Source organism: Mobula hypostoma, chromosome 18 (genome assembly GCF_963921235.1).
Source record: "Mobula hypostoma chromosome 18, sMobHyp1.1, whole genome shotgun sequence".
NCBI classification, from domain to species: domain Eukaryota; kingdom Metazoa; phylum Chordata; class Chondrichthyes; order Myliobatiformes; family Myliobatidae; genus Mobula; species Mobula hypostoma.
Window position 1 is genome coordinate 28,339,360 of NC_086114.1, and position 17,717 is coordinate 28,357,076.

At 37.9% G+C, this 17,717-nt stretch overlaps 1 protein-coding gene across 2 annotated transcripts in view; it reads left to right on the forward strand.

Annotated features, from left to right (window-relative positions):
- Positions 1–17,717, forward strand: part of LOC134358428 (serine-rich coiled-coil domain-containing protein 2-like) — a 782,366-nt gene that overhangs the window by 167,367 nt on the left and 597,282 nt on the right. For both annotated transcript variants that reach the window (XM_063070650.1, XM_063070651.1), the window contains exon 5: positions 13,785–13,875. In XM_063070650.1, the coding sequence (XP_062926720.1) occupies positions 13,785–13,875 (91 nt within the window). The remainder of the gene's footprint in view (positions 1–13,784; positions 13,876–17,717) is intronic.

Sequence of the window (17,717 nt, forward strand, 5' to 3'; positions counted from 1 at the left end):
TTCTGACATGTCTATCCACGGCCTCCTCTACTGTAAAGATGAAGCCACACTCAGGTTGGAGGAACAACACCTTATATTCCGTATGGGTAGCCTCCAACCTGATGGCATGAACATTGACTTCTCTAACTTCCGCTAGGCCCCACCTCCCCCTCGTACCCCATCTGTTACTCTTTTTTATGCACACATTCTTTCTCTCACTCTCCTTTTTCTCCCTCTGTCCCTCTGAATATACCTCTTGCCCATCCTCTGAGTCACCCCCCCCCCGTCTTTCTTCCCGGACCTCCTGTCCCATGATCCTCTCGTATCCCCTTCTGCCTATCACCTGTCCAGCTCTCGGCTCCATCCCTCCCCCTCCTGTCTTCTCCTATCATTTTGCATCTCCCCCTCCCCCTCCAGCTTTCAAATCCCTTACTCACTCTTCCTTCAGTTAGTCCTGATGAAGGGTCTCGGCCTGAAACGTCGACTGCGCCTCTTCCTATAGATGCTGCCTGGCCTGCTGCGTTCACCAGCAACTTTGATGTATGTTGCTTGAATTTCCAGCATCTGCAGAATTCCTGTTGTTTACATATCATTTACTATTTTATTGATGCAATCAGTTCTTAGTAAGTGTCCCAAATCTTCAATTACAAAAATAGTATTGCTTTTACATGTCAAGCAAACTAATTTTTATCTTGACAATGATTTTTTCCCCCCATTCTTTGAATTGGGCTCCTCCAGTACCGCTTCTTGTAAGGAATTCCTTCCATTCTGCCAGTTTCATCAGCTCTGTGATTTTTTTTTCTTCTGGAAAACATATTCACACCAGTTCTGACTTAAACATATTTTTCTTCCAGAATAGTTGATAAAATTCTCAAGCTTGTGAATTTGTCCCACTTCTGCTCCTAAGGGTAGAGTTCCCATTGTCTTTGCTGTCTAGCCCACCATCCACCTTCAGTAGATTATTTTCTGTAATTTCTGCTGCCTTCATTTTGATTCCATCATCAGACACATCTTCCTTTCCTCCCTTTCAGCATTCCCTCTGTGACTCTATGATTCATCTTTACTGAAATCCACTCCTTTCCTGAGGGCATCCCTTGGGCAACCACAGGAAATGGTACACTTTTACCTTCTACCATTCAGTTTACTTGTACTTCCAATTTATAGTACTGTAATTGATGCTCGCAGCAAGATCTCTTCTGTATAGGAGAAGTTCTTGGGTGACTCTTTGCAGAGCTAAACATGCCAGAAATTGAAATATCTTACATTTGTTTCATAAAGTTTAGTTGAAAGCAGTCAAGGAATCCCTGCATTTTAGACTTTAAGTTGCAGACAAACCTCTCTTGCCTTTGCTTAAAGTAAGTCAAAGGATTATAGTTGGTGTGTTATGCTGTTTCACACCGTATGTAGAGAGTTGCAATGAGAAGTCAAATGGTTGAAGTGGCGATGGTAGGGTGAAAATGGCATATAGTACCTGAAATCCAAAATTAATCAACTTCTGGTCTTGTATAGTGTTTGCTAATACTACATCAGCCACATGGGATATTTTTGAGTTTCATGATTTTTTTTTCTTTGACTCACCAAATATTACAAAAGACTAAACAATTTGACAAGATAAATAAACATGATCAACATATCACCTCTTAGCTGATTATTACATAATATATATTGTGTAGGTTGCACTGGCTGGAGTTCCTCAGTATTCAAATCAAACACTGTGAATTGGTAAATTGGTTTCTTATTGTCCCATGTACTGAGGTACTGTGAAAATTTTTTTGGCATGCAGATCACTTTATTACAACAGTGTGTTGTGTAAGTACCAGAAAAAGAAATAGCAGAATGCAGAATAAAGGACTATTGTTAGAGAATGCACAGGCAGATGAAAAGGTGCAAGGCCTGTGAAATCAAGAGTCCATCTTATTGAAGTAAGCGAACTATTTAATAGCAGAATACTAGCTGTTCTTTAGCCTGGAGGATCTTCTGTCTGATGGGAGGGGGGAGAAGAAAGATTGCCCTGAGTCTTTGATTATGTTGGTTGCTTAGCTGAAGTTTTCAACTTCTCAACCTCAGCACTGTTGTTATAAACTGGTGTGTGTGCACTGCCCTCCCTTTCTGAAATTGATGACAATCTCTTCTTTTGCTGGCATAAAGAAAAGATCATTGTGATGACACTGTATCACTAGGCTCTCTATCTTCTTCCTCAATTCTGACAAGTTTAAATATTTTGAAAGTTAAGTTACTGCCTTTTATGTATCATGTTTTTGTTTATTTTGTTTATTCCTTTTCGTGATGCTATTAAAATGTTATATTTGTTATGTAGATTAATTGTGTAATTAACTGCTGATACCAGGTTGAACTAATTTTAAACTGTCTCTAAAGGGGAGTAGTAGGTTGCTTAACTCCCAGACATTTCCTGATGTCTTTTGATTTGCTTTTAGGTGATGATTGGTACCTCCTCAGGTTGGATATCTATATGTGATTTACTTATCTAACCTGCACACTTCTAAGCCATTCAGCCTTCAAATAAATATTCTATTTTTACACCGTCATTTAGCAGCGAAGAGTTCTATTATTTACTTGAAATTATCTTCCCAGTGAAGGGAATTTGTCCAAATATGAAATCTACTTAACTCAGCACATCATTGCATTTTATGTTTTGATTTGTTGGTTGCTGATATAAGGTTATTGTGATAATAACTTGACTTTATTTGTTATGTTAACAAACATTGCTTAAGTGATTCTTGAAAGGATGCAGTTGGTGAAAACAGCCACTCTATTGATTTATATTAACATTTGCCTATGGTGCTTCTGAACAAAGCTCACATAACCTAAACAGTGCTAGTTGTGTTACTTACCATGTGCACTAGTCAGTTTGGAATTAGTGTGTTGCCATGTAGTTCATACTTGTCTCTGTGCAGTGCCATGCAGTTCACACCAAGTCTGTGTTGAGGGACTGTGAACAGAAAAAGGAGTAGAAAATGGAATCAGTCTCGCAGCAGTGGAACATGGTAGAAAAATTCCATTCTGTCATTCACAGTACTGTATTGAACTTTTAATCTCATCATTTAATATTTAAATCCATAGTAATGAGGATGGGGAGGGAGGAAGTAGTAAATAGACATCTCATTGTGTCCTTAAGCACATGACTTTGATTGGCAGGAAGTTTCATTGTTTACAGTGTAAAATGAATTAAATTAAAAACCAGTTATAGAAATAAGATGGTATATAAATCAGTGCACAATATGTAAAGGAAATCAGGATTTTTTGTATATTGTATTTGCTATTGAATTTTCTAATAGTTCTTTTAAGTCTGTTTGTCCAAGTTGCAAGCAACCTATAAACGGAAACCACCCATTACCTAGGATTGCAGTCCGTTGTAGTCAGAGGGGTCTTTTGAAGTCTTGTGCTTGAGAAGTATGTTACTATTTTTATTTTAAAATGAAAGGGATCAAAGAGGAAGTGAGAAAATTAACATAAATATTGCTGTGAAAAAAATCACTCAAGGGTGAAGCTGCCATTAATAGCAGTGTCTGAAAAAGTAACCCCAGTGCTTTGTCAAATCAAAGTGGATGGCATGAATGTGAAATATTACATAGTTCAGAGACTTGCCTTTTCAAGCATTAATCTGATAAAAATGCAGAGGAAGGAAGCTGACTGTACCAGGGCATCAAGTTTTGCTCCAATGTGGGATTTAGTAACTGTCATTGAAAAGGAATTCCACCTACACAATATTAGAATATTTTCAGCAAACTCATCTATATTGATACTTGGTCTGTACTTCAGTAAATTACATGCCTGAACGGTTGAGGAAGCAGAGTGAATATATTTTGATTATTTTACAATGAGAATGCTGTTTTCTTTTTACTGTTCTGATACATTTCTTTATATGACTGATGACTTGATGGTTTGAAAATGCTAACTTTGTCATAATGGGAATTTTAGAGTCATACAGCACATAAACAGGTCCTTGGCCCAACAAGTCTGTGCTGACCATCAACAAACTATTTTTCACAAATCCCTTATTAATCCAATTTTTTTTATTCTCCCAACATTGACTTTGGCTCTCCCCAGATTCTACCACTCAGCTAGATACAACAGAGAAATTTACAGTGGTCAAATAACCTGCCAACCTGAATGTCTGGATATGGGAGGAAACCTGAGCTACCATAGGAAACCTATGCAGTCCCATAGAGAATGTGTAAACTCCACTAAGAATCAGAAACACGACGAATTCTGCAGATGCTGGAAATTCAAGCAACACACATCAAAGTTGCTGGTGAACGCAACAGGCCAGGCAGCATCTCTAGGAAGAGGTACAGTCGACGTTTCGGGCCGAGACCCTTCATCAGGACTCCTGACGAAGGGTCTCGGCCTGAAACGTCGACTGTACCTCTTCCTAGAGATGCTGCCTGGCCTGCTGCGTTCACCAGCAACTTTGATGTGTGTTACTAAGAATCAGAATCAGGTTTAATATCACTGGCATATATCATGAAATTTGTTAACTTTACGGCAGTACATGACAAATAAATAGAGGGAAAAATACTGAATTAAAGTAAGTATATAGATATGTCTATTAAATAGTTAAGTTAAAAAATAAATATTACGAAAAAAACAAATAAAAAAGGGAGTGAGGTAGTGTTCATGGGTTCAATGTCCAATTAGAAGAAGTTGTTCCTAAATCTCTTCAGTGTGTGCCTTCAGGCTTCTGTAACTCCTTCCCGATGGTAACAAAGAAAATACAGAATGTTCTGGGTGGTGGGGTCCTTAATGATGGATGTCACCTTCCTAAGAAAGCGCTTCTTGAAGATGTCTTAGATACTATAGAGCCCAGTACCCATGATGGAGATGATTAGTTTCACAAGTTTCTGCAACTTAATTTGATCTTGTGCGGTAGCTCCCCCATACTAGGCAGTGATGCAGCCAGTCAGAATGCTCTTCGTGGTACATTTGATAGAAGTTTTCGAGTGTTTTAATTGACAAACCAAATCTCCCCAAACTGCAAATTAAATGTAGCTGTTGTCATGCCTTCCTTCTAGCTGCATCAATATGTTGTATCCAGCATAGATCTCAGAGATATTGAATCCAAGGAACTTGAAATTCCTCACTCTCTCCACTTATGATCCCTCTATGAGGATTGGTTTGTATTCCCTTGTCTTAACCTGTCTGAAGTCCACAATCAGCTCTTTAGTCTTGCTGACATTGAGTGCAAGTTGTTGCTGTGACACAACCCATCTACTGGTATGTCTCGCTCTAGTACACCCTTTCGTCACCATCTGAAGTTCTGCAACAATAGTGGCATTATCAGCATATTTATAGATTGCGTTTGAGCTGTGCCTAGCCACACAGCATCTAGGTCCAAATCAGTATCAGACTCTGGTTTATTATCTCTGGCATGTGTTGTGAATTTTTTTGATTTACCAGCGGTAGTACAAGGCAATACATGATCATATAGAAAAGGAGAAAGAGGTAATTAAAACATGTCATGTTTAAACCCAGGTTTCTGGCTTTGTGAAGTAACACCCCTACTAAAAATTCCACAATTTTTAATTTCATTTTGCAGTTGTCACTTGAGACTTTATTATTTTTGAGAGGAATGATTTGTTTTATCATTTTGAGGCAAAGGATTTGTTCCCAGTGTGAATACTGCATATTAGATCTATAGATATTTCTTGGTGTCTTCTGGAAATTCTTTAAAGTTAGTGCAATTGATCAAATGCTAACACAATCAAACAAAAGATGTAATGTTAGCAATTCTTAATCTTAATATGCAAGTATAATTGAAGGAATATCTGTGAAGACAGTCAGTGTCAAATCTGAGCCATTTAAAAAACTTATGTTTAAGCTTTAGCATGGGACCTGAATGAATTTTTTGCATATGCTCTTTGCTTGTATTATCTTGCCATGTGGCTGAGCTGTAACTCAGTGGAATTAATTGCTTGGTTTTATTTTTTGCAGCTTATGCCATCAAAATTTCTGAAGTTACTAGTATTAATTCATGATGTGATAGTAAAACTGTCAATATGAAATAGGGATGCTCAGAGAAATGGATTGGGGAAAAAAGTAGGTGTAAAACATGACCCTAGGCTTTTGCACAAATAGATTGCCTGAAATGATGATGATCTTTTACCATGTGAACATTTATCACAAGATATTTAAAAATTTGATACCTGTGTGCTCTACCATTAGTAATTATGATGTCCACATTTATGCTGAAAATTTGTTTAACCAATTTGATTTCTAACTCTGTAACTGTGAATTGGAAAAAAGATGTTGACCAAAAATTGTGGGGAAAAAATTAAAGAAGTTTTATAGGCAGAAATGTGTTGCCTTAAAATCACTCATAAAATTTTTATAAAAATTCCAATTGTCACTTTTCACCAATTTATTGCGCGCTCAAATGCAGTGGAGGAGTGGGGTAAAAGAAACAAGCATGCTATTTAGCAACTCAGTTCTGTGCTACAGTTAAGTAATTGATTATCTATGTCATCCATTTTCTGTAACCTTGAACAAGGAATTTAATCAATATTTGGTTTAAGTTGAACAACCAAAAGAAAACTACCCTTTTGAAAATCTAAAAAGTTGTCGGATTCACTTGCTTCATTTACTGGGAAGACCTGAAAAAGTGACCAGATGGCTGTATATCAATGTAGAATGGGTTGATCGAGAATGTTGAAGATGGAATGGTGGGTGATTGATAGGGGTTGGGAAGAATGGAAAGAGAAGTATGGATGATAACCAATTGGTACAGAAGCTTGAGCATCCTTAATTTAGTTAATACACAGTATAGAGTTGGTACTAGCTTCAAATTTTTTCTCTCAGATAGATTACAGTTTACTGGTGTTGGGAAGGGTAAATCCTTACTGAATGAGTATTTAATTCGTTTCTGGAAATCTAAGTTGTTTGGAGGACAAAAATAAGTCACAAAGTTTGTGCTGAAATTCTGTTTTAATCTACATGAAACATTTTGTTGAATAACATCATTCTTTCACTCCCCATTCCCTCTCCACTTCATACGCCGTGTTATCTGAGTTACAGTTTGCAATTCCGATCCTGATTATGATTTGTGGTGCTAGAATTATCCTTTCACGGCCACCATCCATCACTGTGATGCATCACTAAGTTCAATGTGAAATGTTAAACTAGAAAAATAATACAATAGTAATAATCTTGAATTTCTGTTACTGCCAAAAATGAAATTTCTGAAGATGCAATTTTAGGGGATTCATCCTGACTGGACTTATTTGCTGTAAGAGCAATCTTTATGTGAGCTGTTCTTAAATTGACGTGTCATGAAGGATATCCATTTTTACTTTAGTGATTTGCTTTGAAAAAAATAAACTTGATTTTTAATTGTGACCTTTTAATCTCTTGAAATCCCTTGTGTACAGCCTATCTAAATTATGCGCCAGAATATTGGAAGCTGCAGTGAACTCAGAAGCTGTCCCATAATCTGTATTTCATACAGCTTTCTTCAAGTTTTAATGGTTTTGTGATGAAGTAAAATATCTTGGTAGAATTGGGCTTCTTTGTTTTGTTACCAGTCATACAAAATGTTGTGTGAAACGCTGAACAGAAGTCAATACTGAACTTAAATTTTATTAGATAAATTTGTTTAATGTTAAAACTTGCTGATTTAATAAAAGCATAAATTGTAAAATCTATTGGAATGTTACTTCAAGTATGGTCAGTTAAGAAAGGTCTCTTGTTTTTTGTGGCATGCAACTTAAATTTTAATTTTCCTGATTCATCAGAGTATAATACAATGATTGTCTTTTTTATAGTTTTTCTCCCCCAGTAAACAGGACTGCTGGATCACTTGCAGCAGGCAGGCTGTGACCTTTTTAAGCTTCTAATACAAGCTTCTGCTGGACTCAAGTTAAAACTTTTTAAAAAATGCAAGCCCCATGATTAAAATACTTAAAATAGTGCACACTTATTCTTAAGAAGTTAGTTTGATTACTGTTAATTAGAAATTAGTTTTGGTTCTTTTGTAGGAAATAAACAGCAAATACCTGTCAGCACTTATGTGAGGATCTTCCTTTCTTCCTATTGCTTTGTGACTATTTCATTACCCTTTTCAAAATTGGCTCTTCGTTACTTGCTGAGATTACGTTAGTGTTTTATACAATGTTTTATATTTTCAGGGACTTTTGGTTAAGGCATTTTGTCCTTCAATGCATCTTTTCTCTTCGAGTTGCTTTTATTTGGGTGGAATCTATTACCTGTTACTACAAGCTGATTTTGATTCCCTTCTTTAAGCAAATTATAGAATCAGTTTATTTTGATTTGCTCTGTCCTCTGATGTAAAGGAACATCCGTACTGACCAGCTGACTGACATCGGTTTCCAGAAACTTAATTTAAAAGAGTTGTGATATTAAATTTGCAAAGGTTGTTTACCATCCCTAGACAAATAGAAATACAGTAGATTCCTGCTAACTGGGATACATTAAGACCAGTACATCTTGGCCCAATTAGCTGAAGTTTCATGGAAATAGTTAAAATGTATTAAAAAAAAATTGCTGTTTAATAGAGTAATAATTTATGTATTTAAATGAAGTACAGAACAAATTAGAACACTGCCAATACCTCTACAGTATTATGAAACTGACTGTAAATGAACAGTATCAGTGCTGACACCTAGGACTGATAATGGACTGCCTTCATACAATGGGCCTGACAATTGCATCCTCCAAATCTTCATTTCATTGTAACATGCAAAATGATTGTCTATGCCTTCAGATTTCATCGTAATTCCTAGCTTACTGAAGTTGTGAAATTGTTTCATTTTCATTCCTGGCTGTAGCCTGAATGCTTGAAACCACCGTGAGCAAAACAGTCCAAATTGTCTTGCTGCTTGTTTCATGCCAGCTATCAGTGACAACAATCACTGTTTTTTGGACATAAGCACATATAATTGATGCTATTTAAAAGCTGATCATTCTCAGCACAGTTTAGTGCCTAATGGCCCACATAAGTGGGCAAGTGTAGACACCAGAACTTTGTTTCCAGGTAAACTCAATGCCTTCTATGCTTATTTGATTGTCAAAACATGTAGGAAGTATTACAAACTCTTGTAGCCTCCAACGATACTGTGATTTCAGTCTCTGAGGCTGACATGCGAGCATCCTTCAGGGGGGTGAACCCATGAAAAGCATCCAACCCAGACAGGGTACCTGGCTAAGTACTAAAGACCTGTGCTAATCAGCTGGAGTGGCGTGTTCACTGAGATCTTTAACCTCTCGCTTCAGCAGTCTGAGGTATCTACCTGCTTCAAATATACTTCACTCTTATTGGTATCTAAGAAGAATGAGGTAACCTCCCAGTCATCCAGTAGCACTTACATTCACTGTGATGAAATGTTTTGAGAGTTTGGTGATGAAACATATCAACTCTTGGACCATGAGACATAGGAGCAGAATTAGGCCATTTGGCCTATTAGGTATGCTCCACCATTCAATCATGGTTGATCCTTTTTTCTCCTCCTCAACTCCATTCCCCGGCCTTCTCTCCATAACCTTTGATACCGTGAACAATCAAGAACCTATCAATCTCTGCCTTAAATACACCCAATGACGTGTCTTCCACAGCTGCCTGTGGTAACAAATTCCACAGATTCACCACCCTCTGGCTAAAGAAATTTCTTCACACCTCTGTTTAAAATGGATGCCCCTCTATCCTGAGGCTGTGCCCTCTTGTCCTAGACTTCCTCCACCATAGGAAACATCCTTTCTACATATACTCTGTCAAGGCCTTTTAACATTCAAAAGGTGTCAATGAGATCCCCCCCCATCCTTTGAAATTCCCGTGAGTACAGACCCAGAACCATACGATAACCCTTTCATTCCCAGAATCATCCTTGTGAACTGCCTCTGGACCTTCACCAATATCAGCACATCTTTTCTTAGATGAGGAGCCCAAAACTGTTCACAATACTTGAGGTGTGGCCTCACCAGTGCCTTATAAAGCCTTAGCGTCACATCTCTGCTCTTGTATTCTAGACATCTTGTAATAAGTGCTAACATTGCATTTGCCTTCCCTACCACTGACTCAACCTGCAAGTTAACCTGTAGGGTGTTCTGCACAAGGACTCCCAAGTCCCTTTGCATCTCAGATTTTTGAATTTTCTCCCCGTTTAGAAAATAGTCTCTACATTTATTTCTACACCAAAGTGCATGACCATTCGCTTTCCAACATTGTACTTCATTTGCCACTTTCTTGCCCATTGTCCCGATCTGTCCAAGTCCTTCTGCAGCTAACCTGTTTCCTCAAACACTACCTGGCCTTCCACCAATCTGTATTATCTGCAAACTTGGCAACAAAGCCATCTATTCCATCATCTAAATCATTGATATACAGCATAAAAAGAAGCGACCAACGCTGATCCCTACAGTACACCACTAATCACTGGCAACCAACTATGCCAGGCTCCTTTTAGTCCTACTCGCTGCCTCCTACCAATCAGCCGGTGCTCTAACCATGTTAATAACTTTCCTGTAATACCATTGACTTTTAACTTGGTAAGCAGCCTCATTTGTGGCACCTTGTCAAAGACCTTCTGAAAGTCCAAATATACAACATCCACTGCATCCCTTTTATCTATCCTCCTTGTAATCTCCTCAAAGAATTCCAATAGGTTTGTCAGGCACAATTTTCTCTTAAGGAAACCATGCTGACCTTGTCCTATCTTGTCCTGTGTCACCAAGTACTTTATAACCTCATCCTTAACAATTGACTCCAACATCTTTCCAGCCACTGAGGTCAGGCTAACTGGTCTATAATTTCCTTTCTGCTGCCTTCCCCCTTTTTTTCAAGAGTGGAGTGACATTTGCAATTTTCCAGTCCTCTGGCACCATGCCAGAGTCCAACGAATTTTGAAAGGTCATTACTAATGCCTCCACAATCTCTACTGCGACCTCTTTCAGAACTTAAGGGTTCAGTTCATCTGGTCTGGGTGACTTATGTACCCTTAGGTCTTTCAGCTTTTTGAGCACCTTCTCTCTTGTAATAGTAACTGCACTCACTCCTTTTCCTTTGCACACTACTACATCTGGCACACTGCCAGTGTCTTGCACAGTGAAGACTGATGCAAAATACTCATTTAATTAATCTACCATCTCCTTGTCCTCTTTTATTATTTCTCTGACCTCATTTTCTAGTGGTCCTATATCCACTCTCGTTTCTCTGTTATTTTTTTACATACTTGAAAAAGCTTTTATTATCCTCTTTAATCTTATTTACTAGCTTGTTTTCATATTTAATCTTTTCACTTCTACTGATTCTTTTAGTTGCTCTCAAAAAGCTTCCTAATCCTCTATCTTCTCACTAATTTTTGCTTTGTTGTATGCCCTCTCTTGTTTTTACATTAACATTGACTTTCCTTGTCAGCCATAGTTGTGCTATTTTCCAAAATGAGTATTTCTTCATTTTGAGAATATATCTATCCTGCACCTTCCTCATTTAACCCAGGAACTCTCACCATTGCTGCTGTGCTGTCATCCCTGCAAGCATCTCCTTCCAATTTAATTTGGCCAACTCCCTTCTCATACTATTGTAATTTCCTTTACTGCATTGAAATACTACTACATCAGACTTTACTTTCTCCCTGTCAAATTTCACGCTGAACTCAATCATATTGTGATCACTGGCTCCTAAGGGCTGTTTTACCTTAAGCTCCCTAATTGGCTCTGGTTCAGTACATAACACCCAATCCAGTATAGATGATCCCCTAGTAGGCTCAATGACAAACTGCTCTTAAAAAGCCATCTCATAGGCATTCAACAAACTCACTCTCTTGAGATCCATTACCAACCCGATTTTCCCAATCAACATGCATGTTAAAATCTCTGATTACTATCGTAACGTAGCCCTTTGATATGATTTTCTATTTCCCTTTATAATCTGGTCCACATCCCAACTACTGTTGAGAAGCCTGTATATAACGGCCATAGGGTCCTTTTACCCTTGTGGTTTCGTAACTCAACCCACAAGGATTCAGCATCTTCCAATCCTATGTCACATCTTTCTACTGATTTGATGTCATTCTTTACCAGCAGAGCCACGCCACCCCCTCTACCTATCTTCCTATCCCTCTGATACAACGTGTAACCTTGGACATTCAGCTCCCAACTACAAACCATTCTTCAGCCACAAATCAGTGATGGCCACAACATCATATGTGACAATCTGTAATTGTGCAACAGGATCATCCACTTTATTTCTTTATACTCAATGCATTGAGATAGAAGACTTTGAGTGATGTATTTGCTACCCTCGGTGATTTTCCATCACTAATGCACTGATACTCTGCTGGCTGCAATTTTGTCCTGTCATTTGCCTGCACTGTCTGACTGCATGCTATCTTTTGCTTTTTTTTTTAACCTTGATCTCCCTTCTGGCACTTTTCCTTGCATGTGGAATAAGTGCTACACCTGCCCATACACCACATCCCTCACTTCCATTCAGGACCCCAAACAGTTCTTCCAGGCGAGGCGACACTTCACCTGTGAGTCTGTTGGAGTCATAAACTGTGTCTGGTGCTCCTGGTGTGGCCTCCTGTATATCAATGAGACCTGATGTAGATTGGGAGACTGCTTCACCAAGCACCTACGCTCCATCTGCCAGAAAAAAAGCAGGATCTCCCAGTGGCCACCCATTTTAATTCCAATTCCCATTCCCATTTCCATTTCAATATGTCAATCCATGGCCTCCTCTACTGTTGCAATGAGGCCACACTCAGGTTGGAGGAACACCTCATACTCTTTCTCTGGGTAGCCTCCAACCTGATGGCATGAACATCAATTTCTTGAACTTCCAGTAATGCTCAACTCCCCACCCCCACTTCACCATTCCCCATTCCCTTTTCCCACTCTCACCAATTTCCTTGCCTGTCCATCATTTCCCTCCAGTGCTCCTCTGCCATTTTCTTATTTCCATGGCTTTCTGTCCTGTCCTCTAGATTTCCCCTTCTCCAGCCCTGAATTTCTTTCACCAATCAACTTCCCAGCTCTTTACTCAACCCTCCCCCTCCTGGTTTCACCTATCACCTTGTGGTTTTCCTCCCCCACCCCCGTCTTTTAACTCTACTGCTTATCTTTTTTTTCTTCAGTCCCACTGAAGGATCTCAGCCTGAAATGCCGACCGACTGTATTCTTTTCAATAGATGCTGTCTGGCCTGCCGAGTTCCTCCAGCATTTTGTGTGTGTTTCTTAGATTTCCAGCATCTACAGATTTTCTCTTGTTTGTGAACCTAAAATATTAGTCTGTTTCTCTCTCCAGAGATGTTATCAGACTTTCTGTGTATTGCCAGTTTACTCTGTATTTATTTCATTACTAGTAAGCTCTTTGCTTTTTTAAGGGGAGAAAATTACCTTTTTAAAGTTCTTGATATTCGACTTTCAGTGTTAAGTAAGGATAATGCAGTACAGGTACATCTAAAATTTTTATTTGATCCTTGCAACACCCCCACCCTTCAAAAACATTGATATATTAGCTCTTAGTTCAGTTATTTCAGTATATACTCATACTGTTGTTTGCTTTAATTTTTGGAAACAGTATTAAAACAAAAGTTATTCCTTCTGTGTTTATCATCTCTTTATTCCTGAAAATAAATGTAGTCATAAGCAAATAAAATCATAATTTCAATTTGAATCTCTCAATTAGATAACATTGCGTGTTTTGGTGAGACATAGTTGTGAAAAGATTATTTTGTAATTTAAAGTTTTTATACTTTTCAGTCTGATTAAGGGAGAAGCATGCTTCCTTTTGTGCATATTTCTAAGGTATTTTGTGTTCCTTTTTGTCCTCATAGGATATTTTGAACAATCTGGAGTCAGGTGATCTGGATGAAAATGACCTTATGCTGGATGTTGATCTGCCTGAGGATGCTCCTTGCAAAATGGGTAAGACCAGCCAATCTCCTCAATTTCATCAGAACTCATTAGTCCTGCGTCAAAAGGGATAGTATTTATTTTTCATTGCTTTTAAATGAAAATGTAGACATTATTGAGCTTTCTGATATCAGTTGCCTTTCAATTTCAAGTAAATTTATTATCAAAGTACATGTATGTCACCATATACAACCCTGAGATCTTGGGGCTAAAATTGTCACTTTTTCTTGACATTTGACACCATGTTTTTACCGCCAACATTTTTAGCAATAGAGAAACAAAGTTTTTTTTAAATATCAGGGACCAGAAAGCTAGCTGTAGTAAGGCAGGGCCCATTCTCTAAGCAGCCAATTAGAAATGGTGAAACATTCATGCTGAAGATAAAACACTACAGAATGAGAGATGTAGAACTAAAATATTCCCATATGTTATAGCCGTGATATAATTTTATTATTTATTGAAGCACTCTTAATGCTGAGCATGATAGAAGTCATCCAGAATTCATTTGATTTTTCTAATGTTTTTCAATATTTGATGCAAACGTAAATGAGTACAAGTAACAAGGATGTATACATCAGGACTGGTTTGTTTCAAACTATTTGATTTTTCATAGCAACACACAATCTGCAGAATCTCTTGTGTTTTTGGATTTTTCAAAAAAATAGATCTTGTCCATCAACAATCTGGAATTCATCTTTTGCATAAGCATACAATCAACAAACTTTCCTGATCTAGACTATTTTGCACTGAACATAATAAAAATGACTCCAGCCTGTGTTACTATTTTATTAAAATCATGTGTTGTTCATTCTATTTTTTCAGTTAATCGCTTTCCTTTCATTTGTGACATGTTCAAAAATCTATTGATTTCCTTGAATATACTCAAGAGCCATATATCTGCATCTGGGATCAATGCAAAAACTCTACCATTTTGATGAATGCTTTTCTTCTCTTATTCCAAATTGCTGACCTTTTTGTGTGCTGTAGTCATAAATTCTTGAGAAATTAATTCTATGAATTTACTCTGCCAAACCATCTCAGAATTGAGTGCTTTGTTGAGACTACCAATCATTATTCTTAAATTTGATAGAATTTATTCACTAAAGCAGACTTCTTATTTGCTTGGAGACAGAAGAGACTGTAGATGTTGGGATCTGCAGCAAAGAAACAAACTGCCGGTGGACTGCATCAGCGGTGGCAAAAGGATAGTTGACAATTTGGGTCTAGACCATTATGCAGGGATCCTGATGATAGATCTTGATATGAAGCATCAATTGTTCATTTCCCTCCACAGATTGTACGTAATCCACCAGCATTTTGCTTTTTAAACCCGAAGTTTCACTTTGCAATTGCAGGTCCCTTCTCTCAATCACTGTTTCTTGTTGAGAACATCCAAACTATACTTCAACTTTTAAATATGGTGTTGTCCACTTTCAGGTCCATGTATTTCTTTTTGTTAGGTTTCTTGATGTGCAGATTTAAAAGATCAAAATTACATTTCAAAATGTTTTAAGAAATTCAAGAGAATTAAAAAAATCAAACAAGTGAAATATGAAACAAAACTCCCAAGCGGTTGAGTCTATTTTTGTAGCGTGTAGGGGGGATTAGTGATCTGCCTTAAATTTTAACCTGTCTTCTCTCCAGGGATGCTTACTTTTCTCTGATATTTCCCGCATGTGTCCAGTATCCAATCCAAGTAAAAGGGTTGAGAGTTCAATTTCTACTTCAGGGACTTGAGGCACTTCCCCATTTACTATTGAAGAACTGCTGCATCACCTTTTAGGCGTAATGTTAGATTGAAACAAACTTTAAAGGTACCAAAGTGGTTTTGTAGAAAACTCTGGCAGTTTACTCTGGTGACCTATTCAGTATCTGTCTTTTAATCAATGGAGCAAAAATAGATGATCTGATCATTATGCTGTTTGTGGGAGCTTGTGCAAAAATCAACTGAAGGAACATGACAAAGGCTTCATAACAATGGCTGCACTTCAGAAGTGGTTGATTGGCTGTTGAGTGCTTTGGGCTATCTGAGGTTGAGAAGTGCAATGTATAAATCTTTTTAGTTATTACTTTTCAGCCATATTACTTCTATCTTCTTTCCATGGTCTATTAATGCCACTTTCTCTGTGCACTTCCTCTTACTTCTGTCTGCTTGTACAGCTTCTTTTCTTGATTATTTCCTACATATATTTGCTACCCTTAACCATTTTTACTGGCTCTGTTTGTTTCCTTTCCACACTGTCTTTACAACTTTGTACTGGATACTGTGCAACCTGTCCTATGATTTCAACAATTTCAGACCTTTGCCAGACTTCCTTTGTTTCTCTTCATGCTTGGTAAGAGGAATGTGGGATGATTATATTGCTGTTTCTGGGGATGGATAAAATTATCACATTGGAATTTGATGTATGCACCCTTCTCATCCACCTTTGGCTTCCTCTTTGTCAGAACACTATTGCCAGGAAAATTTGAACTGTTCATGTTGGCGTTTTTCTTCGCTAGAAGATGCACTCCTTGACTATTTATATTTACTCTATCTTGCCATCTATCCTCGGTCACTTTTTTCTTGGTATTCACAATCTTGTGTTTCATTTATGTATTTGATTTCTTTCATTTTGACTTCTGTTAATATCTGGTCCACTGTTTAATCATTTTCTGTCTTGCTGTCATATCTGTCCTGAACTTAACAGATTACTCATTTAAATTATTTTTTTCTCTTTCACTTCCCTGTTCCCTTTTCACGAACAGTTGAACTGTAGTGTCTCCTTGTCCTGAGGGAGGACTTCTGCTCCTAAATATAAACTGAATATTGTTCTTTCGTTGTTGCTGCCTGATGCCAAGTATTTCTAGCTTTTTCTGCCTTTATATTCATTATTAGCATCAAAACCAAGTATTAATAGTATGATTCTGAAGAAGACACGTAGTCCTCTTTTATTGTCATTTAGTAATGCATGCATTAAGAAATGATACATTATTTCCTCCGGTGTGATATCACAAAACACAGGACAGACCAAGACTGAAAAGAATGACAAAACCACATAATTATAACATATAGTTACAACAAGGAAGAAAAACTCTCCCTGCCATGCCGACCACAATCCGACTCTGGGTCATCCGAAAACTTTGAGCTCTGATCAGCTCTCCGACACCGAGTACTGAGCGCCATGTCTGTCCGAACGATTCGACCTCCTTCTCGGTCGCCAAAAGCAGGCAAGGCCGGGGATTTTGAGGCCTACCCTCCGAAAGATCCCTGACCACACAGTAACGACAGCAGCGAACGGGCGTTTCAGAAATTTCTCCAGATGTTCCTCTGTGCTTTCACGTCCATTTTCCATCAAATCAGAATTGTCCACGGCCCCTGTTTAACAGATACGATATCATTTTTCACCAGAGGGCTGTGCAGGATCGGCCAGTGCATTTAAACAAGGCAGGCATAGACTACAGTTCTTAACAAGAATAACTCAAGGGTGCAGATTTATTTTGGTGAATAATGAACTTGCCTTTTCAATTGAAAGAATTAATCATTTGATTTCCAAGATTGGTCAATGAAGAAGAACGGAGCTGATCTCTGCGTTATTTTTCACAACGGGTTTGATGGTATGTTGTTTCAGAACAGGACCATGGATGGTGTACAATATATTCTTGAAATGCATATGCAGCGTTTTCAGTTTTACAACAAATTTTTATTTGAGTTGGGGGTGGAAATAATCTCCTTATTGAAAGATGAAGTTATATTGAATGTGAATTAAAGTTGGGCCTTTATAAATGAAATTGCTGCAATCAAGAGGTTTCTGCTTTTGAGGAGATATTATACAACACTTCATTTAAAAGATTTCACCGTTTGTTGCATTGTT